A 23,069-nucleotide genomic window follows, 5' to 3' on the forward strand; every position below is an offset into this window, starting at 1 on the left:
ATTTTATTTTGGTTAACTTCAATTGCTTATTTTACTATTACTTTTAAGCAAGTCGTTTTTCTTCAGTAAATGTCGAAATGGCAGCGGTTTGCAGCTCTTAATTTGAAGTTCTAACATCGGAAAACACAGTCTTCAGCTGTACGCTGATTGGCTGGCCCGGCACGAGAGCCGCACGTTTCCTGGAAGTGGGAAATGTAGTTCTTCTGCTGCAGCGGCTTAGGTTTCCCCCTTTCAGCTTGAGAGACTCGCTTGTTCGCAAGAACCACCGAGAACAACATTAGTTCGAGCAAAAGTAAATAAACATGCCGCGAGTTTACATCGGGCGGCTGAGCTATCATATCCGCGAAAAAGACATTCAGCGTTTTTTCAGCGGATATGGGAAACTCATGGAGATCGATTTGAAAAACGGGTGAGTTTTCAGGAGGTAGCACGAGGACGGGATGTTAGCTTCCACGCTAGCATTCATGCGAACGACGTCGCTTACGAAACACTAAATGCTTTTAGGTAGATTTTTTCAGTTTCCGCTGTGAGTTAAGTTCAAATAGTGCAATGTGTTTACAGTTTGAAGAATTATTTATTGTTTAGAGGCTATTCTGTGTGGCTTTTTAAGCTCAGCTTGGGGAATGTCGCATGGCCAACATGGCGTCCTTATCATTTTCTACGTCTCGGGCCCAGAGCTAGTCTGCTTCTGGAAAGCGTCCGCGGGGGCTGTGTTTTTATTATATATTTCTAACGTCCTGCATGTTTTTAAATTCTATTTTCCATAGCTACGGATTCGTGGAGTTTGAAGACAGCCGGGACGCCGACGACGCCGTGTACGAGCTGAACGGGAAGGAGCTGTGCGGGGAGCGGGTGATCGTCGAGCATGCCCGGGGCCCGCGGCGGGACCGGGAGCCCTACGGCGGCGGCGGCGGCGGCGGAGGTGGTGGAGGAGGAGGCGGCGGCGGCGGAGGAGGAGGAGGTGGTTACTGGGGCGGTGGGCGCAGTAAGTGCAGTCATTTGTAATGTATCCTCTCATATGTCTCCCCCTTTCCTCTTTACATGAGAGAAAGTCTTTGTTTAGATCCGGGTCGCCTCAGGTTCACAGTTTCAGTCCTTCAAAGCTAGCTGCTATCTACTTATTCTGTCGGTTTTATCTCGCATGCAACCCCCTTTTTTAAATCCAAAACTCCCTATTTGTGATTAATCAGTTCTTCTTTCAGATCTTATCTGCAGTCTCGTCCATTTTAAGTTATTTTTATCCCATCCCAGTCAAGAGCTCTTATCAGTTTCTGACCTGCAGGTTTCTGCTTCTCTTGTCTGCAGACAATTCTTATTAATGAGAATCAGCAACCAGCTGCACGTGTTGTTGTGTTTATTTGTTACAGGCTGTAAAAGCCGAGATTAGGGCTGCACAATATCAGAGAAAGCTCGATCTATCGAGTATGTCAACGACCGTATTGACCCACCAGCTCGCTCTTCTCTTCCTGTTCTGTCACTGCAAAACTTTGTGTGCTTCATTATCTTGGCCACTATTATGTAAAAACAGGTGTTTCCGTCCAGAATAGTAAGAATCCATTTCATTGGTCAAATTAATTATCAGCAAACTGTTTGCAAATGGTTGACCTAAAACACAACAGCCTTTAATTTAATCTTTATATAAATGTGTTTATACTGAACTAACAATAGCTTTTTTGACATATTGTGCAGCCCTAGTTGACAGTAGTAGAAAAACTAATTATTCTTAAGCCACGTAGCTTAGTTTAAAGAGAATTGAGTCATGCAAAGGTGGGAATTTAAAAAGAAAAACAGAAGTAATTTACCCAGTTGCAATAATGCTAAACACTTGATTTCTACATGCATAGCTATGGTAGCTTTAGCTGGATGATTAGGACTAAACTAACTTTTTATTGTGAATTGTGTATTGCTAACTTTGGCATATATATATATTTCTATATTTTATATTTATATTAAACATTAACAAAAGTCCTTGATGTTTTAATTTGAAAGAGTCCAGCTGCGGGCTGAGGCTGAGAGTCCATTGAGGCTAAAGATGACTGGCTAAGATGACTGCCTGTCCCGTTTGGCCTTGGCTTTCACCTTACAATGTGTGTGTGACCTTTGCCCCCCCCTTGATCCTTGGCTGACCTAACCGGAAGCCATGATGACAGCAGCCTTTTGCCAATAGTCCAGGGGTGATGGTGAGGATTGCCATTGGTTTCTATGTTGACAGCAAACATGAGTGGATCGGCTCTAGTTAAGAACTTCAAATCTAAAGAAATTTCTGTAAGTGCAAAACTGGAAAATCGATTTTTTTTTTTAAATTGACATCCAGTAAAATGGAAGGTACTAATAAACATAAGTTGGTGAAATCATTGTATCATTTATGCTCAGTTTGGCTGACCGGCGTCTTTAACAGAAGCCTGTGCGAATACCTTCTTTCTGTTTGTGTTACAGGGTTCAGAGGTCTTGAAAGAACATCACAGTTCAGTTAATAGTATCACAGTATATTGTACTCAAGTAAGATAGTCTTTGTATTACCAGAAACAGATGCAGTGGTGTTCTTCGTAGCAGTGAGCATCTTCATACTAAGAAACAAAACAAATTTTAAGGAGCAAATGGCTTGTAGATCGTTTAACTGAAGCTCTGTGGAGAAAAGTGGTATTGAAAGGACTACTTCTATTTAAATTAAAATTTATTCCCCTTGGAGTTAGATTTGGCTTGTGTTCGTTTAACTATCCAGACCACGAGTGCTTTAGTTCTTGTCATTGTATCTGTTCCTGAACAAGATATTGTTTGCTGTTGTTTTTAAAGGTAGCGGTTACAGCAGCAGGAGCCGCTCGGGCCGGGACAAGTATGGGCCGCCGGTTCGTACAGAGTACCGCCTTATTGTGGAGAACTTGTCCAGCCGCTGCAGTTGGCAGGACCTGAAGGTAAATTAACCTCTCCCCACGCGTTTTATCACGAGGCGAAGCCGTGTCACGAGCACGCAAACATCGCTCCGTTAATTTGTCCCAACAGGATTTCATGCGTCAGGCAGGCGAGGTAACTTACGCCGACGCCCACAAGGAACGAACCAACGAGGGGGTGATTGAGTTCAGGAGCTACTCTGACATGAAGAGGGCTCTGGACAAGTTGGACGGGACGGACATCAACGGGCGCAAGATTCGTCTGGTGGAGGACAGACCTCGCAAACGGAGGTCCTACTCCGGCAGCCGCTCCAGGTTGAGTCCAAGTTCCAGCATAAATATGAATATATTTCTAGTTTGTCGCATAGCCGCCGGTTTCTTTTCAAGTATCATAAATTGTGTATTTTAACTGTGTTGTTTTTCTTTAGATCTCGTAGTCGCCGCCGCTCCCGCAGCAGAAGCCACAGTCGCTCAAGGAGTCGCTCCAGGTCCCACTCCAGGTGAGGCTTGTTATTAGATGTTGAGCTGGGATGGGATCGTTTAGCTGGATTTGATCTGAGTAACGGGTGGTCCAAACCCCTGATTGTGTGTTTTTATTCTGACAGGTCTGGTTCCCGTAGCAACAAGAGGAGGCGTCATTCCCGCTCCAGGTCTGAAAGGAAGTCTCGCTCCAAGTCCGGAGAAAGGAAGTCACGTTCTCGCACCAACAGGTCCCGCTCTCGGTCTCAGAAGTCCAAATCCCGTTCCCAGTCTCGCAAATCTCGCTCCCGCTCAGCCGAGAGGAAGTCGAAGTCCCGCTCAAAGAGTCGTTCTAAGGTGAAGTCAGAGCGGGATTCTCGCAGCCGATCAAAGGAGCTGTCCGGTGAGAAGAAATCCCGGAGCCGCTCGGCTTCCCCCGTCGAGAACGGGAAAGAGGAGCGCGCCGCCAAATCCGCCTCCCGCTCGCCATCGCCGCAGGAAGCCGACCGCCGGTCCAAGTCCAGGGAGAAACGGTCGGCGTCTCGCTCAGTGTCCCGCTCTAGGTCCCGCTCACGGTCAAGATCCGCCTCTCGGGATTAGTGGAAGAGGAGAAAGGTGTTTTGTTTTTGGGTTTTTTTGAGCTTGATTGTTTTTGCTGTACATAGTGTGAGTGGTGTGGTGTATTTCCAGGCTTCTGCTCTGACTTTCCCCCTTCAAGCATGTGTTCATCTTTTACTGTTACAGATGGATGCACCAGGGCTACTTTTTGGGAATATTTAGAGGTCCGCCTTCATGCCGCTCTCGTCTTCCCTGCATCAGATAGGATTTTCAGTTGTATTGACTGTTGTCTGATAGTTGAACTTTATTTTTGTTTGTTTGAAATAAATGTTTGCATCGAATACATTTTCTTAGTGATCATGAATCCGTTGTATGAACACCTTTTTAGTTGTAAAACCTCAATGTTTAAGGCCACTGGAAGCTTTCTTTCCTCTTTTTGTCCTCATTTCGTGCTCGGATGTGGAGTAGTTGTAGTCTGACCCGCGGCTCTGCAGGAGTTCATCTCACCTTCAGGTTTTCTACAAAATCCAACGAGTCCAAGAAGCAGAACTGTGTCGTTAAATAGCTTGCATCGTATGTGGTTATCCCCTTTTGAACTACCTGTATATAAACTAACTCAATTCAACTCTTTAGGTTTTTGACGCGCCTCTTCGTTTTATTTAAGTTTCACTCGGAATTCGATCCTTCAAAGTCGTTTTCCCCTTTCAGTTTTTTTTTTTTTTTGTCTGTTTAAAGTGTGCTTCTAGTGCTGGAGTTTAAGTTGAGTTGTGTTTGCAGTCGGGTCCGTGTAGGGAGGGTTTGCTTTGCGTTTAGATACGCCTTCAGGAGCTTCTCCATCTTGTGTTGGAAGATTCGTTTCCCCTCACCTCAATAACTGAGATCAAATGGAAAGCCTTTTTTTTTAATTGTACGTTCAAATAAAGATCCTAATAAAAACAAATCCAAGTTGCTTTTGTGTCATTAATAAAAAAACAACCTTGGCTGCAGAGTTGAAATGACCTAAATTTTGTTAATTATATAAGTATTGTTATTAAGGGGGGCCGGAGGAACATGGGGTGTTAAAACGACTGAAGACAGCTGCATAACTGGCAGATCTGCTGTTTAATCTGTAATTCAATAAATAATGATGTAAAAGTGGAAACACTGCACTGTTTGGCTTTTTAAGCCAAAAAAAGAAAAAAAAAATCAGATGGGGCTGTAGTGGCTGTGCGCATGCGCAGTGGAAGCCCCGGAGCCGCAGGAGATCAGCGCTGGTAAGAAAAAATTCAGTTCCTAAAATCTGAAAACGCCAATTATTCCTCCGATTGTCTCCCCCTAAAAGCTGCCTGGAAACAAAGTAACCCCCCCAACACGTCTTATTATATTCACAGGCGTCAATTCGTGGTGAATAATTGTAGCGCTTTGGGATGAGATCAACCACAAAGGTTTTTTTTTTTTTTTGCGCTGTAAACCTGGGATGAACATTTGGCAGCCGATGAATTGACGAAGCCGACCGGTTTCCTAAAAATATCACAAATAAGAGGTTGTTTTCTTTCTTTTCCTGAGGAATTATTTAAAGCGTTATGTCACAGGGTTAAAATAATGTGTGTTGGAGAATCGGGCGGGGGTTTATTGCAAGGTTAAATGGTGATTTATTTGTGTTTTTTAAACAAATGACAAATGTTTGTGCACATTTCTTTTTTGTCTCATGGATTTCAGTTCCTCCGCCATTTTATCTGAAATGCTGTGTTTTAATATGTGTGTGTGTGTGTGTGGAGTTGTTCGTAAATATTGGTGTGTCACCATTGGTGCTTCCTCTCATTGGACATAATGGATGTTTGGTCAAAAGTCTCTCTGACAGAGCTGTTTTACCACGGAAAACAACAGATAAACAAACAGAATTACCCTTTAAAATAAGAGAAAAACGTCATTTGATGTGAATTTAATTGGGCATTAAATTAAAAGCTGAAGCTTTCATGTTGACTGAACTTGATGGTGTCCAGTTATTCTCAGTTATGGTCGCTTTCCATCTCTGAGCTGTTGCCATTGGCTCCTCGCGGTCGCTATGGTGACCACACACCTGTCTCTGCCACAGCCGTAGTTGAAGAGAGGCAGACTGAAAAGTAAGCCTCAAACAAGCAGCTGCTGCGCCAAAAGAAACCTATAAATTAGATCTTTGATGAGGATTTTCAGATTTTTTTTATGGCGCTTTTTGTGGAGAGTTGACAAGTTTTAAAAGACCTCGACCGAAAGGATGTTCTGAGCTACTTTACAGCCGAATCCTTGTCGGTTTCTTCTGTGACGTATGTCTGAGATGAAGAGCTGGGTTCTCTCAGGTGTTTAGCTAAAAAAACATTGATCTGGAAATTGTTTTTCTTGCAGTTTTGTGCAAATGTTGCCTGCACTGAGCAACACATACCTACCAAAAGGCGTACTATCACTGATCAAGTCGTATGTTTTGTTTTAAAGCAACAACATAATTTCCAACAAGTTAGTAATCAGGGAATCAGGGTTCTTCAGATGGTTGTCGTTTTTCACCCGTAATAAATCAAACTAAAGAAGCATCACTTTTGTTCCTATTGTGACTTTTTTTTGGCATTTTTAGACGTACAGGTTTGTTTCTCTTGGCTGTATTTGAGCAGTTCTTGTTTTCAGACTTCGCAGTGCTAAAGCACAACAAACAGGGAGCCCAGTATGAGCGCCAAGGTGACCATGGAGGCTCCGCCCAAAGAAGCCGACTGCGCCCCCGTGGACCCATCACCCTCATCTGCCGGCGAGGCCATCCTCATCTGCAGCAGCGACAGCATCGCCAAGAAAGGCCGACCGCAGCCCCACACCACCACGGCTCTCCTGCTGCCAGGTGAGCTCATCCATCCATCCTCCATCATCCATCCATCCATCCATCCATCCATCCATCCATCCATCCATCCATCCATCCATCCATCCATCCATCCATCCATCCTTCATTCATTCATTCATCCATCCATCCATCCACCCACCCATCCATCCATCCATCATCCCTCATCCATCCATCCATCCATCCATCCATCCATCCATCCATCCATCCATCCATCCATCCATCCATCCATCCACCCATCCATCCATCTATCCATCATCCCTCATCCATCTATCCATCCCCCTGCTTCTCCAGGTGAGCTCATGTCTTCAAACCAAACAGACACACCCTGATATATTCTGTGTTAGAACCCGTTCTCTGTCTTCTGATCTGCTTTAATCCAAAAAAGAAAGAACCTTTGAATCACAAATAGATGTTTTACAACAAAAACACTGATTACTTTTTTTGGGTGTAAGACAGCAGGTTTGTCTGGAAAATGAACAGAATGTGGCATCGTGTTAGTGAGCGGACATTAAAAAGGACGTTTTTAAATCATTTTAGTATTTCCCATGCAGACACACAGTCTCAGATTTCAGTTCATTTGGCATTTAGCATCAACTCAGGTTCCACAACGCTGCAACTTCTCTGCTTTTTATTTTATGGCCCTAAAAACTTGAATGAGTTAGTTTAGGTTGGAGCGTTTGATTGATGTCTAAATCGTGTTTAAGTTTTTTTGATGGTCTGTTATATTTCTCAAAATAATATTTGGATGTACTTTTCTTCTTTTTAGCTGACAATTATCTCTTTTTTTTGCCGTTTTTGAACGCGTTGTCACAGTTACAGCTTCTCTAAATACACAGCTGATTTGTTGTGTGGGTTCACAGTCAGACAGAAAAAAAGCGTTTTTTAAGCCTCATTGTGTTTTTTTTTTTTATCAGCTCCTGGTCATCAGAAAGTGGAGGTGACTCCGGCCGTTGCCGTGGGAAACCCAGGTAAAGGCAGCAGACCCAATGAGCTGGCTACGCCGGCGCTGACAGCGCAGGTGGGCGGGGCTTGTAGCATCGTCCACGTCCTGGAGTGGAAGGAGGGGATGGCCATCCTACCCAGTAGCAACCTCAAGGTGAAGGGATGTTTTTATATAACAACATTTGAACTCCACTTAATATTCGAACTGTCCAGAAGAAAGGAGGTCACAGCAACAAAACCAGGCTGCTGGTGAAACTAAAAACACGGACCGTAATTGTTCTCTTTGGAGAAAATCTCCCTAAAATCCTACAGAATTTGTTTCCTGGGATTAAAACAGTGGAAACAGTTTGCTTTGTGATGAACAAGGTCTGATAAAAATGACTTAAACCGATCAAAACAGGAGACATTTGTACTCATGAATCCATGGTGTGTGTGTGTGTGTGTGTGTGTTGTAGTTCTGTGTGAGTGACGTAGGAACCCTGAGCACACTGATAACCCCCGGGACCACCAGTGGCACTACTGACCCAGCAGCAGGGACTTCTGGGAAATCAGCTGATCCAGAGAGCGTTCCAAACAAGCCGGGTAAAAACGCTTTTTCTCTTCAAACGGTTTCAAAATACTTCCCTTTTTTTTTCTCGCCACACTTGCATTTGGCTTGTTGAATTAAAAGTGAATCGTAAAGCTTTCGTGCGATCAGGAAATCAAGTGTATCCGCCGGCGTCCTCCCGGTAACAGCGCTGCTTGATGCACACACACACAGAGCGATTGGCCTTCTCAGCGATCCACTGCGTGAGCTTTAAGTGGAGATGAGCAATGATTACATCAGCCGCAATCATGACGAGTGAAGAGGCTGCAGCTGCACACTCATTTATGAAAAACATCAAGCAGTCAGAAGGAAGTTGATTTGAACGGTTAAAATCCAGCTAGTACATTAAAGGCCTACCATCCCCTGCCGCCTTTAGGAACGGAGTTATGACTAGAATATCATCTTATGTGATCTGTTAGCGCTCAGAGTATGAGTTGGGGATGACTCTCAGCTGCTACCACGCCAAATTTTAGACCAATGTCGGATAAATTTACAGAGTTGTAGCCATTTTTGTGTTAGCTACTGTTGATTAGCTGTGGCGTCCATTCTAAACTGCGGTGACTCCCAAAGTTAACTGGTTGCAGATCTCCATCCGACGTGTCGCTTCTAAAAGTTTCATTAAAATCTGTCCAGCAGTTCATGAGATATTTTGCTAACAGACAGACACCAATATGTGCCGCTATATGTAGCAATACAGCTATAACATCTCATGTGATCTGTTAGAGCTCAGAGTATGTGTTGAGGATGATGCTCAGTTACTACCACACCAAATTTAAGCTCAGTATCTGTAAAAATGACTTTGTTGTAGACATTTTTGTCTCGGCTCAGGTTGATTAGCTGTGGCAGCCATCTTGAGTTACTTCAAAAGTTAATTAGTTGTAGACGTGCAGTTTTATTAGAATACGTCCAGTGGTTCACAAGACGGACTAAAGAACAGACACACACGCACACGGGCGTTTGCCAAAACATTACCACCTTCGTCTCTGGTGGCGAGTGGCGAGCACGAGGAGGAACAACCGAACCAGACGGAGCAGACGGCGGAGGTTTTTAAAAATCCCAGCTGATGCTCTCGCTGTGCGTCCCAGAAGCGTCGGCTCCCGTCGGGCCCCTGAGAGCTGCAGCAGCCGTGGAGCCGGAGAAGCTGATGCCGGTCAAACCTGAGGTCCAGGTCGGAGCGGAGCAGCAGAACCACAACCCCAGGACGCCACGGAGTTACACGGAGGAGCTGCGCCGGGAGCCCCTCCCTGAGAAGTGAGTTCCAACCCGCTGCTTCACACACACACACACGCATCTCCACATATGTATGTCCTCCTCACACCTCAGGAGGAGCGTCGGTGTGGAGAAGGTGCCAGCAGGCGGGAGGGTCTCCGTCCTAAATCCAGACCACTTAAAACCCATGAGGAAGAGGAAGAGGAAGGAGTATCTGAGTCCGTCTGAGGAAGACTCTGACCTCGAAGGCCCGGTGGGTGAGACAGAAATGTGTTTTTGTTTGTGACTGACAGACAGACACACGTTCATAGGGTCAGACAGGCATGAAGGAAATAAAGTCAACCAAAATTAAGTAATTTTTCAGAAAAACTAATATCTGATTTGTTTGTTCTGTTTTTTTGTGTTTAGGACGAGAAAATGGATTATTCTAAAGTGGACGTGCGGCACATCAGAGGTTATTTACTTTTATTGATCTCAAAACCATCTTTTTATCTTGTATGCTCATTTGTTTAACTTAAAATATAAGATGTAAATGATAAAATCTTATATATATTACAACATCATGTAATCAATACAGTTTATCTTTGTGTCTTTTATTCTGATGAGCTCATTTTCATTCAGAACTAACATTAAAAGCAACATTCTTTCCCTTTATTTTCCTCCTAATTTGAGCTCCTTACTCCCATTTAATTTGAATCACTTCTGTTTTTAATATCCTCCGTTCGAGCATGTCTTGTTTTACCTACAGGTTAAATGAGAAACGGTCTGAAATTAGTGACAGATTTTTGTTTTTGTGGAAGGTGACAGTAAGACAGAGCTGTGGACGTGGGCTCAGTATCTGGAGGAAAGCAAAGCTGTTGCTGCTCCCGAAAAGCTTTTCCAGGAGGTACTTTTCTCTTTCCGTCTCGCAGCACAGCAAACAGCAACACGTCACACATAACCAAGGAGCAAACGCAGCCACATCTTCTTCTGCAGCCTTCTTGTCTTTGCACTGACGTGGTTTCCCCTAAAAGGTCGGCTGCAGATTCCTCTCTGAGTCTTTGTGTTTTTGTTTTCGACCCATCAGTCTCAGCGGGTGCCCACGGTGAAGAACGGCTTCAAGCAGGGGATGAAACTGGAAGGCATCGACCCGCAGCATCCGTCCATGTACTTCGTCCTCACCGTGGCTGAAGTGAGTAAAACTCCTGACAGGCTCCTCTGTTTCATGGGCTCAGCTCCTCCTCCTCCTCCTCCTGATTTGATTGGCTGTGTTCACTCAGGTGTGCGGTTACCGGCTGCGGCTGCACTTCGACGGATACTCCGACTGCCACGACTTCTGGGTGAACGCCAACTCCGCCGACATCCACACCGCAGGCTGGTGTGAGAGCACAGGGCACAAACTGCACACTCCCAAAGGTCAGAGGTCACAGAGCTCGGGGAAATAAGAGCATGTCCATTTTACAGTTAAGCTCCTTCGTTTGCGCCTTTTCCTACATTTTGACGGGATAAGTAAATATCATCAAAGGTTCTTTAACGGTTTTCTTCACATTTGGTCTGATTCATGTAAAAACAGATTAATAGTTCTGTTTGTTTTTTACAGAAGAAGAGATAAAAGGAAGTACTTAGATTTAGAAATAATGGTAGTTCATGTTTGTGATCTTGTTTGGCTCATTATTTCTTTTATTTAGGAAATGTCAATCTAGTACATTTAATAAACGTAATAATAAACTTTAACCAAGAACTAAGAGAGTACAAAAGAATAATTCACTTTAATCTGATTTAATCCAATCAGTGCTTTTTTCTCTTCTTTGCATTAATAAAGATTCAACATTCCGTATATTATATTTATCACATGTGTGTACAAATATACAAACATATCCTGAACCAATATTACACAGACTGTGCAAATAATGAAAAATATTTTTAAAAAAAAAAGAATTATTTATTTAAGAAATCGACTGGAGTACATTTATTTATATATATTTGAGTGTTTTTTTTTTAAAAACCTTACAGGTAAAACAAGCAAAGTAGTTTAAATATATATATTGTGAATAAAACTATTTAAAAACAATTATTTTAATTACAGTTAAAAATACAAACTTGTTGGATAAAAACTTTAAGTTTTATTTACGAAGTACTGAAGCATGTTTTGTGCAATTTTAGTTCATCTGTAATAAAAATAAAACTGTTCATTTTGAGCTGTAGCTTGCATAATAAAATAATTGCAAATAAGCTCATGTCAAATAGAATTATCTCGTTGTAGATGCTTGAGATTTGTTGATCTAAAGCAGGGGTGTCAAACTCAAATAATGAGTGGGCCAAAATTTAAAACTGAACAAAGTCGCGGGCCAAGGTTGAAAAAAATTACCTTTTAATAGGCACCCAAACAAGTTTTGCATTGAAAATTGAACAAGCAAGGCTTATATAACTTTATAATGACATGCAAACCCGAGTTTCATGTTTAAATATAAAAATTGAATGCCTCTTTTCTATTTGCAGCCTTCTGAGGTAAATATCAAAATAACTTTTTTCCACAGGCTAATAAATACATTTGAAAACAAAATAACAATAATGAATGAATCAAACATTCAAGCCTTGAAGTAGCAAGAGAAGAGTGCATGAATAAAATGTTTTTGCTCAGTTTGCTACACTTTTTTGCTTTAACACTGAATATGGAACAAGCCATGCTTATAGCTTAACTTAACTTAATAGTGCAAAATCAACTGTCAAAGAACAAACGAAGAAACATCAATGGCATATTAAATAACATTTAAATAAAAAATGAATGCCTCTTTTCAATTTGCTAAATATCAACATTAACTTTTTCCACTGGCTAATACATAAATCAATCATTCAGGCCTTTTTACTGTTCAGTTTGCGACACACTGATCTAACATGGTGTGTTCAAGCCAGACACCTGGCATCTTTTCTTGGATGCTAGTTCATCAGTGTCGGGGCTCAGGCTTTGAGCTGAGGCAACCTTCATTATCGAACGAAGGTGTTCATCAGTGAGACGTGCCCTGTGAGATGTTTTCGTCATCTTCATTGAGGAGAAAAGTTGCTCACATAGGTAAGTGCTGCCGAACATGGAGAGCAATTGAGCAGCTTGGGTGCGGAGCTGAGGCATTGTGTCAGGGATGTATTGTGGAAACTGTGCGGCGCCAACAGCATCATACTTTGACTTCAGCGTGTCATCACACTGGAGTTCAATCAGCTCCATTTGAATGTTAGTTGGTGCTTTTTCCACATCGACTGCGAAGGGATTACTAAGCAGTTCAAATCTCCATTTCTGACCATGAAAGTCGCCAAATCGCCGGTTAAACTCAGCGCCGAGTACACTGAGTTTTTCAGCAAACTGTGCGCACACGGCGGTAGAGATCTGCGTATTTATGGTTTGGCAACAGGGGAAATGGCCAAGGTTTCCTTGCAGCAGCTGATTCTCCCACAGGCAGAGTTTAGCTTTAAAAGCTTTCACTGACGAGTACATCTCGGTGATGATGCGGCCCCGCCCCTGTAGCTGCAGGTTCAGCGCATCAAGATGGCTTGCGATGTCAGACAGAAAGGCCAGCTCACACATAAACTTTTGCTCCTGGAGTTCTGCTGTGTCCTTCCCTTTGCTTTGCAGAAACTGACATATTTCTTCACGCAGCTCGAAAAATCTGTTCAGTACTTTTCCGCGGCTTAACCATCTCACCTCTGTGTGATACGGCACGTCTGTGTGTTCCGAACCAAACTCTTCCAGAAAAGACTTAAACTCGCGGTGATTCAGACCTTTGGCTCTTATAAAGTTAACAACTTGTGTTACTGTGGTCATAACATGTTCCATCTTTAGGGCTTTAGCACACAGTGACTCTTGATGTATAATGCAGTGATAAACCGATAGCTCACCTGCACAGTTCTCTTCCCGCATCTTTTCACGCATCCTGCCCACCAGACCATTCTTTTTACCACTCATCGCGGGCGCACCATCAGTGGTTAATCCCACGAGTTTATCCCACGGCAGGTTTATTTCAGTTACACATTTGCAAACCTCCTCAAAAATGTCTTTCCCTGTGGTTGTGCCATGCATGGATTTAAATCCCAAAAGCTCCTCCGTAACACACATTTTTGAGTCGATGAAGACTGACAGCTGCGCAGTATCAGACGCGTCAGTGCTCTCGTCCACAGCGAGGGAAAAAGAAACAAAATATTTCCCCTTTTCCATCAGCTGGTCATGCAGATTGGTGGCAAGATCACATATGCGCTCCGCTATTGTGTTCCTGCTCAGGCTTACGTTTGAAAAGGCCTGTTTTTTCTCTGGGCACACTTGGTCACAAACTTTCAGCATTATCTTTTTAATAAATTCTCCCTCATTAAAGGATCGGGTTGATTTGGCGATTTCTTCTGCCACGATATAACTCGCCTTTACAGCAGCCTCGTTTTGTGCTGTGGCTTTTTTGAACATATTTTGTTGTGAAACCAACCCTCTCTTCATCTCCTCTACTTTCTGGCTCCTTTGAGTCGTGTCCAGGTCCTTGTACTTGTCCTGATGTTTCGTTTCATAGTGTCGCCTAAGGTTGTACTCCTTAGGTACCGACACGTTGGCTCCACAAACGAGACAAACAGGTCTGTCTTTCAGATACGTAAACATATATTCTGTCTCCCACCTGTCCCGAAAAGTTCTGTTTTCTCCCTTCCTTTTCGTCATTTTTGGTAGGGGTAAAACAGTGACACCTAGAGTTGTAGTATTGGGCCGCAGCACGTCTGGAAAGAACGCTGCTTGCTATCTACTGACACCAAGCTGGCGCGCCAAAACAACCGCAGAGCATTATGGGATTTGTAGTATTCGCAGTGAATGCGGTGTTACAGCAACACCGCCGCTGTATAATACCGGCGGGCCAGCTCTAATGTTAATTTGATATTGCCCCACGGGCCAAATGAAATTACACGGCGGGCCAAATTTGGCCCGCGGGCCAGAGTTTGACACCTATGATCTAAAGCAACCTGCTCTAATCTGCTGCTCCTGCAGGCTGTAAGGAGGAGGAATTCACCTGGACCAACTATCTGAGGATGACTAAAGCTCAAGTTGCTCCCAAAGAGGTTTTTGCCAGTTCTGGACGGGTAAGTACCACCATAGTACTCGTTAGGGTTAATTATACCAACCGAAAACATGACAAGACGGGAAATAAAGTCACCTTTATTCATTTCCAACAGGCATGCTTGTTTTAAATTCAGTCTCTGAGTGTCTCCATTAAAAACAAACCTGTACAGCCAAGCTGCATGTAACACTTTTTGTGTAGGTCGATGGGAAATGTGGTTTTGAGATAGGAATGAAGCTGGAGGCGGTCGACCGCATGAACCCCTCCCTCATCTGCGTAGCAACCGTCACCGACGTGGTGGACGAGCGCTTCCTGGTCCATTTCGACAACTGGGACGATACATACGACTACTGGTGAGCCACAACAGTTTTCAGGATGCATTTACCTTAAAAAAAAAGAGTTTAAACTTCTAAAGTCACTGTTATAATTGGGCTCATGTTATGCTTGAGAAGCTCTGTCCTCCTTGAGAAGCTCCACTTTCAACATAAATCCACTGTCCCACGTGTCCAAAACCATCTCTGCTTCTTTGTCTCCAAAACGCTCACCCCCTCATCTCTAATCCTGTCACTTTTAGCTCCTCTCAGTAAGAATCTTAACATTTTCAGCTCCTCCTCCTGTCTCTAACGCGCCACCATCTCCGAACCAAACACAGCGGCAGGCCTCACGTCTTTATTCATCTTCAGTACCGCTAATACAGCTTACAGCCATAGATGGTTTTATCACCACAACACATAATGAAATAGAGATTCAGTGTTGCCTTTCTTTTCCTTCCTAAGTCAAGGACATGGAGCTTCGTCACGAACAACGAGACAGGACTTTGAGCACGCTGTAGAAGCTCATACTTTAAAGTTTCTGAGTTCTGTCTGTAAAACGTCTGCGGTGCAGACAGAAAACACCGCCACACACTGTCACCAAGTCAAAGGCATGCAGATAATAACCGGTTAGACTTAATTTTGGGAAGAAAAAAAAATGCTTATATTAAAACACCACCTCTTTAAAATTTCAGTCCCATTTCTGCAGGTCCATTTCTACTTCCTTAGTGGTATAACGATAATAACCAGTGCTTCAGAGTAATGAAAACAGTCCTGTTAATAAACTCGCTGTCGGTCTGTATGCCTGCTATACCTGCTGACATGCCCAACAGAGCCAAAGATTGATGTCCGTCCCTCTTCAGCAGCTTCTGATTCGTCTCGCAGCCTCATCGCTTCACTTCTGTTCGATCTGAACCCTCAAACTTGTATTGTAAGGTTTTGGGGTGTGTTTGCTGTGAACCTGTGCAGGTGTGATGCCAGCAGTCCGTACATTCATCCTGTGGGTTGGTGCCAGGAGAGGAACCTGCCCCTAACACCACCCCAAGGTGACCACAACAAAAAACTAGCCCTGTTTAATTATCCCTCATGTCTTTAACATTGTTCTTTTGTTTCGTTCACTTCTGACATATAATAACCAAAATCTATATTAGGAGAATTTGTTGGGATTCATTTTGTTTGTTTGTTTGTTTTTGCTGCACCAGATTATCCAGACCCGGGTCGGTTTTCCTGGTCTCGGTACCTGGAGGAGACCGGTTCCAAGGCTGTGGCTGCAGAAGCCTTTAAAGTGGTGAGGCTCTACAGGCGTTGTGCACGGCCTACTGGTAAAATATTTCATTGTGGGCAGTTGAGTGGGATTTCCCAGCATCCTCTACTCTTGTCTTCAGAGACCAGCTCACAGTTTTCAGCCTCGGATGAAGCTGGAGGCTGTGGACAAAAGAAGTCCTGGTCTGATCAGGGTGGCCACGGTGGAAGAGGTCGACACTCATCGCATTAAGGTGATAACGAGCCTTTAGCTCCTTCAGATCCACCACGCCCGCGACTTTGTCTTAAATGTTTGCACTGCCGCGCTCAGACCTGCGTGTCCTCCTCCAGGTCCATTACGATGGGTGGAGTCATGTCTACGATGAGTGGATGGACTCGGATCACCCGGACATACATCCAGCAGGCTGGTGTGAGGCGACCAGTCATCCGCTCAAAGTTCCTCCCCGGGACACCAAAACGCAACAACCACACGGTAGCAACCAGCAAAACACGACTCTGTTCGCCTTTAAAAACTAGAGTTGGATGTCTTTTTCACAATTTAAATCACAGATAATGTAGATGAGTCACAGAACAGAGTTCCCTTTAGCTGCGGAGTGAAAGAAAAAAAAGCTAAAGAAACCGCATTTAATGCAAGAACGCTGAGTGCTATATGACTGAATGAAGCTATTTATTTAGATTTAAATGCTGAATTCATAAATTCATACAAGGATTAAAGGGATGACTGTCAAGTTGTTGCTGGCAGAAAGTCTCCAGGATATTACAGGGCTGATTTTGGATGTTTATGTCTGTGCGTGTGAATATTTCCCTCTTTATCTGCACATATGAAGGTGTGAGAGAACCTCCTACAACGGGCCAGGCCTCCTATCCCTCCACCGTTCCCTGCAAACCCATCAGCAACCCCAGAGCCAACAAGTACAGCTTCCACAACAGGTCCGATCCAACTCCCTGTCCATTCATCCCGCACGGCAAAACACACACATGCTTCCTGCTGAGCAGGCTAACGCAAGAGGAATACGTTAAAAACAAATGTGTATACATGATGAAAAGTGCAGTTATTTAAAAATAGGTTTTCTGAAAAGTTGTTTTGCTAAAGAATAGTGAAAGTAATTTAATCTGGGACTCATTGGGACAGTTAAAAACATACTTTAAATCATCTTATCATTGCTTTTGTCACAGAGAAAGACACATTTTAAACTCAGAGACAAGCAAGAAAAAGGAAACCTTGAAAGCAAATGCTGTGATTGTTAAAAATATTTAAAAATACTGAAACTCTGAATGTAGATTTAGTAATAATGTGATCTGTTTAATGATCTCCTGTGTGAGATTAAGGCTTCTTTATAAATAAAAGAACAGAATACCCCCTTCCTCACTGATTGGCTGATAAATACTTTATTTATTCCTGAGAGGAAATTCAAATTAATCTTCTCATACCTCATGGAAACACAAAAGCATTTGGTTTGACCCTTTTGGGCCACTGTAGTAAAACTGTGGTGCAACAGGGCAAAAGAATTGAGGCAACATGTGGAACCTTTAGGTATTATTGATCGCTCAAAGGTAATATATACACAATAGTTCTTATTCTAAAGCCATTTTACGACAATAAAAACAGATTTGAGAGCTAATTAATGCCACAAAACAAATAAATGTTAACAAACGATAAAAAAGAAACTAAATGTAACTTTTTATAGAAAAGTTTAATAAGAGCAAACGTACTTTGCTGCATATTTTGTTCATGTAGTTCCAAATTATGTACAAAAAAACCAAATGTTTAAATAGCAGTGATGCTTAAGCTAAAACAGCAAAATGTTCAATTTAGTGAGTTCTGAAGTTCACTGGATACAGATTTCTATTCGGCGTTCTGTCTTGGAAACAGGAAGTGCCCAACTCCAGGTTGCGACGGTTCAGGTCATGTGACCGGCCGTTTCACTGCCCATCACTGCATATCGGGCTGCCCGCTGGCGGAGCGCAACCAGGGCAGGCTGAAGGCCGACCTGTCGGACTCGGAGTGCAAGAGAAACTTCTTCTTCGGTCAGAGGACAAAGAAGGCTCATTACCGTGGCAGGTAAGTGTGTGTGTGTGGGTGTGTGTGAATGCAAGTCTTGAGGTTTTCTTTGGTCTCACCTTAATGTTTTCCTCGGTTTCAGGATCGGCCGCCCTCCCAAATACAGAAAGACCCAGCAGAGGGACTACCAGAGTAAGTTTTCCAGGTGTTTATGTGAAAGAATCACAAAAACCTGAATGTCCAGCAGTCAGTCCGGTTCATTAAACCTGCTCACAACAAGAAAGGCTTATCTAGAGTTAAAACCAAGTTAGACCGTTTTTCATCCATTTTCCATGCAGGGTCGTGGGGAAGCTGGTGTCAGGTCATTGTGTGAGAGACGGGTCATATATGTGCAGATAAAAAATGACTGTTTGTGCTGCTGTAAACAGGCCTCTATAAGAATTAAAAAAAAAAAAAAAAAACTTTAAAGTATGTCATAGTAGACAAAATGTGTTGAAATATTTCCTTTTTATTGGCCCAGTAAGCCTGGGTAAATGTCAGGATTTCTGTTCTGGAAATCGTCAGCACGGCTTTTTTACTGCCTGCTGCTGAAAGGCAGAGGTGGATGTTGATGGCTCTGTGTGTTTGTATTTCATGAACCCAAGGGCAGATTTTAATGAAGTTTGCAGAAAGTCATCGTTTGATGTGTATCTGCAACTAAATAACTTTTAAAGTCGACTCAATTTAATAAGGCTGCCACAGCCAGCTGTCCTTAAAAAGAAAGAAAGATACTGTGACTTAGTCAATTTTACACGTACTGATCTAAAATTTGGTGTGGCAGTAGCTGAGACTAATCCCCAGCACATGGCCGTCACAAGCAATTTATTTTAGAAAACACAAAAATGGCTATAACTCAGTCATTTTTACAGATACAGAGGTAAAATTTGGTGTAGCAATAGCTGAGAATCACTCACAACACATACTCTGAGCACTAACAGATCACATGAGGTCATGTTATTTCAAGGCTTGATCAAAATAACTCCATCATTTCTCAACACAAGATGATCCGACACTCTGGCATGAAAGGTGGCGGGCGACGTGCACTCAGTCAAGGAATGCTAGGCCTTTAATTTAGCTGCATTTGCACAGTGGGAAGAAATCGGGGATATGTGACCTGAGGCTTCTGACTGCTGAGGGCGTTTTGCACCCTAACCAGTCCGTTTGTGTGCAGACATGTCCTCAGAGGGAGTGTACCCGTCTCTGTTCATGTCAGCTTTAAGCGGTCAGGCGGACCGGACTCTGTCTCTCTGCTGGGAGCAGCACTGCAAGCTGCTGCCGGGCGTTCAGGGTATTCACGCCAGCCAGGTGGCAACGTGGAGCGTCGAAGAGGTGAGTGAGCCTCCGAGCTTCCCGTCGGGCTTATTCATTCGTTGTTTTTCGAGTTTTGGGAACGTCGCCCCCGTCTTTTGCCACAGGTCTTCACGTTTGTCCAGAACCTGATCGGATGTGAAGAACAGGCCCGTCTCTTCAAAGAAGAGGTGAGAGCGCCAGGCGGTTGTGGCGGCGGTATGTTTGTGTCTCGTTTGCAGCCGGTGCACGCTCCTCACTCACACTCCCCCCTCCCTTCTCCAGATGATAGACGGGGAAGCATTGCTGCTGCTCACTCAGACCGACATTGTGAAGATCATGAGCATCAAACTAGGCCCCGCCCTCAAGATTTCCAACGCCATTCTCATGTTCAAGACCACAGACGAGGGACTCAAGTGATCCAGCCTCCGCCTACTGGGACAGAGTGTGGAGGGGTGGCGGGGCGGGCTGCTGATCATCATGTGCCAAATTCATTTTGTTGCAGGGCAAAAATCCTGAATACTTTATTTTTTCCATGTGTTTTGTGTCCTGTGCCCATCAGAGAGAGGGAGAGGGAGGGGGAGGCCAAATCAGGGAGGAATAAAGCTGTGAAGAAGATATATATTTTTGGGAATAACTGAGAAATGTTGTAATGAGAGGCTGGTTTACATGGTTTACATCAACATCTGTGTCTGTGGTATGTTTGGCTAAAACTTGAAGTATTTCCAGGCGCACACTTTCAAATCGGACTTAAAACCTCGAATAGAAAAAATTTAAATGGTCTTAAGATAAGTAAAAATATCGTCAGCGTAGCACTTTTAATACTTTTTGATAGAGAAATGGTTAAATTTAACACGTCTGCTGATGGTGGCTTGTCCTGGAAAGACGTTTATTGAAGCCACAGATTTGCACAAAGGCAGAGACTGAATTCACGTTGCTGATAAAATGACCTAATTATTTATTGCAGTGGTGTGAACCAAGGAGACTACAGACGTAAACAAAGGTTTAGCATCCGTTGAGGGAATGCATGTCGCCCGCCACCTTTCAGGCCGGAGATTTAGAGTCTATCTGATGATGAGAAATGATGATGTTGTTTTGTTTAAACCTTGAAAATAACGTCATTCGTGATGTCATGTGATATGACAGGGCGTCACGCTCAGAGTATGTGTTAAAGATGACTCTCAGCTACCAACACATCAAATTTTAGCAAAGTAGCTGCAAAACTGACTGAGTTAGAGCCATTTTAATACAGGTTAGCTGTGGCCAGCTTGAATTGGATTGACTCCTAAAGTTATTCAGTTTGAGATGCACATCCAGCGATTGTTTTATAAATGTTTCATCAAAATTGGTTCGTGAGATATTTTGCTAACAGACAGACACGTGCATAGACATGAGCAAGAACCTAATCATCGCCCGTCGGCGGCAGGCGACAATAAAAGACGAGATGTGAGGACGGGGACAGTTGGAGGGAAGTGTTGGGAGTGATTAAGCAGGAGGAGTTAACTGCAGTCAGCGAGGCTCTGATGAGCTTCAAATCTGTGCAATAAAAAAAGTTCAGAGGGACGTAACGTGATCAGCACAGCGCCCTAACTGTTGCACTGGAACAGTATAAAACAGAAAACCAGAACTAAGCTGCTTTATTCAGACTGTTGCAGGTTTCCTGCAAAGGAAAACCTGAATTATTAGTAATGTTATTATTCAGAAGTATCAGTTGTTTGTACTAAAGTTTCTTATTGCTGCACTGCAGTTGCAGAGGAGTTGCAATGTTTAAAACGTTGCGCCGCTTTCAAATGTGAGTCAGACTGAATCACAGGGTCTGAGTTTTTAACCTCTGCATAGAAACAAAAGTATGATTTATGATTATTTTTTATTCTTAATGGATGAAACCAACTCTGCTTGGCATATTAGCACAACTGTGAAACCTAAATTTATTTTACAAAACCATATTACCAAGAGAGGTCACTAGAGAGTGCAAAAATCTACGTTTTAGCACTATAAATGTGTGTCTGTTACAGAAGCAGTGGAGCTTGTCACGGTGTGTGTGTGTGTGTATGTGATAGGCACTCCGTTCAGAGTGTGTACATGTTTACATTTTGTGTCAGGAGTGGTTTAAACACAAGTATGGAGTTGATATTGTGCGATAAAAGATTTATGTTTTAAGGGCTCTTGGAATATTTTATCTTTGTTTGTCTCTCTGGTGGGATGTGTGTGTGCGTGTGTGTGTGTGACAATAATCTGGAGTCATAAATGCCATTAAATCCATATGAATTAATAAACATCCAACCTTGTCTGATTATCGCCCCGCAGCCTCCTGTTTTAATCGAGGGGTGAGAAACACAACATTTCCTCCTGCTGTGCAGCTTTGTGTCGACTATAAACTTACTTTGTTGACATCCACCGCCTCCACTGACCTTATGGGTGAAAGCTGGCCGTGGTTGGGGACAACTCCTTCCACGCCCTTCCTGCGCTCTCTGCTTATCTTGTTCCATTGAAGAAGCCAAAAAAAGTCAGGTGTTGCTGATAACCGACTGCTGCTGCCGAGCTACAGACTGAAAGTTGTCAAACCGACGCTTCACAGCAGGAGAAGCAGCAGAAACAAAAGGAATGCTTTGAAATAAAAGGTGATTTTTTAAAAAAAGTGACTTTTTACACAGGACGTACATTCAGACCTTGATCTTAGAGGCCTAAGCTGGCTTTTTGGTTTGTTTTATATCAAGGCAAACACTTTATATTTACATACAAGAAGGTATTGATTATAACTGTGAAATGATTTGACTTACCTGGTTGTCTGAGTGCATTTTCTACTTGCCGTATTTTTTAATTATGCACTCTACAACCTATGATAGGTCTGTTTTCTGTAAAATATAAATAACATTGGTCACTTGGGTAGACACCTTTTTGAGCCGTGAACTGAAAGGAACAACTACCAAGTGGAAATTATTTTATTACTGCATGCAGCTCCAGAGCTCCTATCTCCTTAATTAGTTACATAATTATGGAGATAATAGGGTGACTACGACACTGTTAAGCAGGTTTATGTCCACAAAAGTGCTTATTCAGTTAGATTTACACCTGTGAAAATTAAAGTTTTTGTTTTTTTTAAACAATTTTTTTTTTTTTTTCTTTAATGAGGCCTTTTAATTAAATGTTAAGAGCTTCATTTCTAGTTTACAGAACTAAAAATCTGAACTTATACTATGTCTCTGTCCTCAGAATTAAAGAACATCCTGATATGCAGATCCCAAACTAATCCTTTAAATTAAAAAGTTGTGAAGTTTCAGGGCAGGCTAGTAACATAATTACTTTAAAACTGTAATGTGATGTAAATGAAGAGTTCAATGAAATATTTTCTTGTTTAATTAAATTTGTTCTCAAAGTCAGAAACTAATACCTTTTTTTTTTACTAAGCATTATTTTTGTTTTTTTATTATATTAGTCAGAACAATTATTATTTCTAGACAGTATAAAACTAGAAATCTTAAAAAAAAAGTTTCCTGTTTTCTTTTTACAAAGCTGAGAAATTGGACTTCTTTCTCATCTTTTCAGCAGAACCTAAAACATTACTACAGTTAAAAAACTACCAGTTTATTTATTGATATTTGGTAAATAAAAAGAAAAGTTTTTGAGCT

General features: G+C 42.7%; 2 protein-coding genes across 3 annotated transcripts; both read left to right on the plus strand.

Annotated features, from left to right (window-relative positions):
* The first annotated feature begins 195 nt into the window (after positions 1 to 195).
* On the plus strand, positions 196 to 4,845 carry srsf6a (serine and arginine rich splicing factor 6a). The gene is made up of 6 exons (XM_017417874.3): positions 196 to 409; positions 768 to 985; positions 2,794 to 2,912; positions 3,001 to 3,203; positions 3,317 to 3,388; positions 3,494 to 4,845. Exons 1-6 carry the CDS (start codon positions 303 to 305, stop codon positions 3,945 to 3,947), a joined length of 1,173 nt encoding a protein of 390 aa, XP_017273363.1. The 5' UTR covers positions 196 to 302; the 3' UTR covers positions 3,948 to 4,845.
* Positions 4,846 to 5,098: 253 nt separating this feature from the next.
* Positions 5,099 to 21,733, plus strand: l3mbtl1 (L3MBTL histone methyl-lysine binding protein 1). Of its 2 annotated transcripts, none has more exons than XM_017417756.2 (22): positions 5,099 to 5,158; positions 6,540 to 6,744; positions 7,659 to 7,840; positions 8,142 to 8,268; positions 9,358 to 9,523; positions 9,596 to 9,734; positions 9,890 to 9,935; positions 10,282 to 10,367; positions 10,548 to 10,652; positions 10,741 to 10,876; positions 14,469 to 14,560; positions 14,740 to 14,891; positions 15,819 to 15,895; positions 16,052 to 16,137; positions 16,235 to 16,345; positions 16,443 to 16,584; positions 16,940 to 17,042; positions 17,986 to 18,174; positions 18,257 to 18,306; positions 19,325 to 19,482; positions 19,569 to 19,631; positions 19,726 to 21,733. In XM_017417756.2, the coding sequence occupies exons 2-22, from the start codon at positions 6,579 to 6,581 to the stop codon at positions 19,858 to 19,860; spliced, it is 2,511 nt and encodes an 836-aa protein (XP_017273245.1). In that variant the 5' UTR covers positions 5,099 to 5,158; positions 6,540 to 6,578; the 3' UTR covers positions 19,861 to 21,733. The 2 variants fall into 2 exon arrangements, with proteins under 2 accessions (XP_017273245.1, XP_017273249.1); XM_017417760.2 differs by having other exon boundaries at positions 9,361 to 9,523.
* Positions 21,734 to 23,069: the final 1,336 nt, after the last annotated feature.

Source organism: Kryptolebias marmoratus, linkage group LG8 (genome assembly GCF_001649575.2).
Source record: "Kryptolebias marmoratus isolate JLee-2015 linkage group LG8, ASM164957v2, whole genome shotgun sequence".
NCBI classification, from domain to species: Eukaryota; Metazoa; Chordata; class Actinopteri; order Cyprinodontiformes; family Rivulidae; genus Kryptolebias; species Kryptolebias marmoratus.

Excerpts from the sequence above, each read along its gene's own strand:
- srsf6a (XM_017417874.3), top strand. The coding sequence starts at position 303 with ATGCCGCGAGTTTACATCGGGCGGCTGAGCTATCATATCCGCGAAAAA. Across the intron at positions 986-2,793 it reads TTACTGGGGCGGTGGGCGCA|GTAGCGGTTACAGCAGCAGG; the intron begins GTAAGTGCAGTC and ends TTGTTTTTAAAG. Across the intron at positions 3,389-3,493 it reads CGCTCCAGGTCCCACTCCAG|GTCTGGTTCCCGTAGCAACA; the intron begins GTGAGGCTTGTT and ends TTATTCTGACAG.
- l3mbtl1 (XM_017417756.2), top strand. The coding sequence starts at position 6,579 with ATGAGCGCCAAGGTGACCATGGAGGCTCCGCCCAAAGAAGCCGACTGC. Across the intron at positions 9,524-9,595 it reads CGGGAGCCCCTCCCTGAGAA|GAGGAGCGTCGGTGTGGAGA; the intron begins GTGAGTTCCAAC and ends CTCACACCTCAG. Across the intron at positions 19,483-19,568 it reads CAACGTGGAGCGTCGAAGAG|GTCTTCACGTTTGTCCAGAA; the intron begins GTGAGTGAGCCT and ends CTTTTGCCACAG.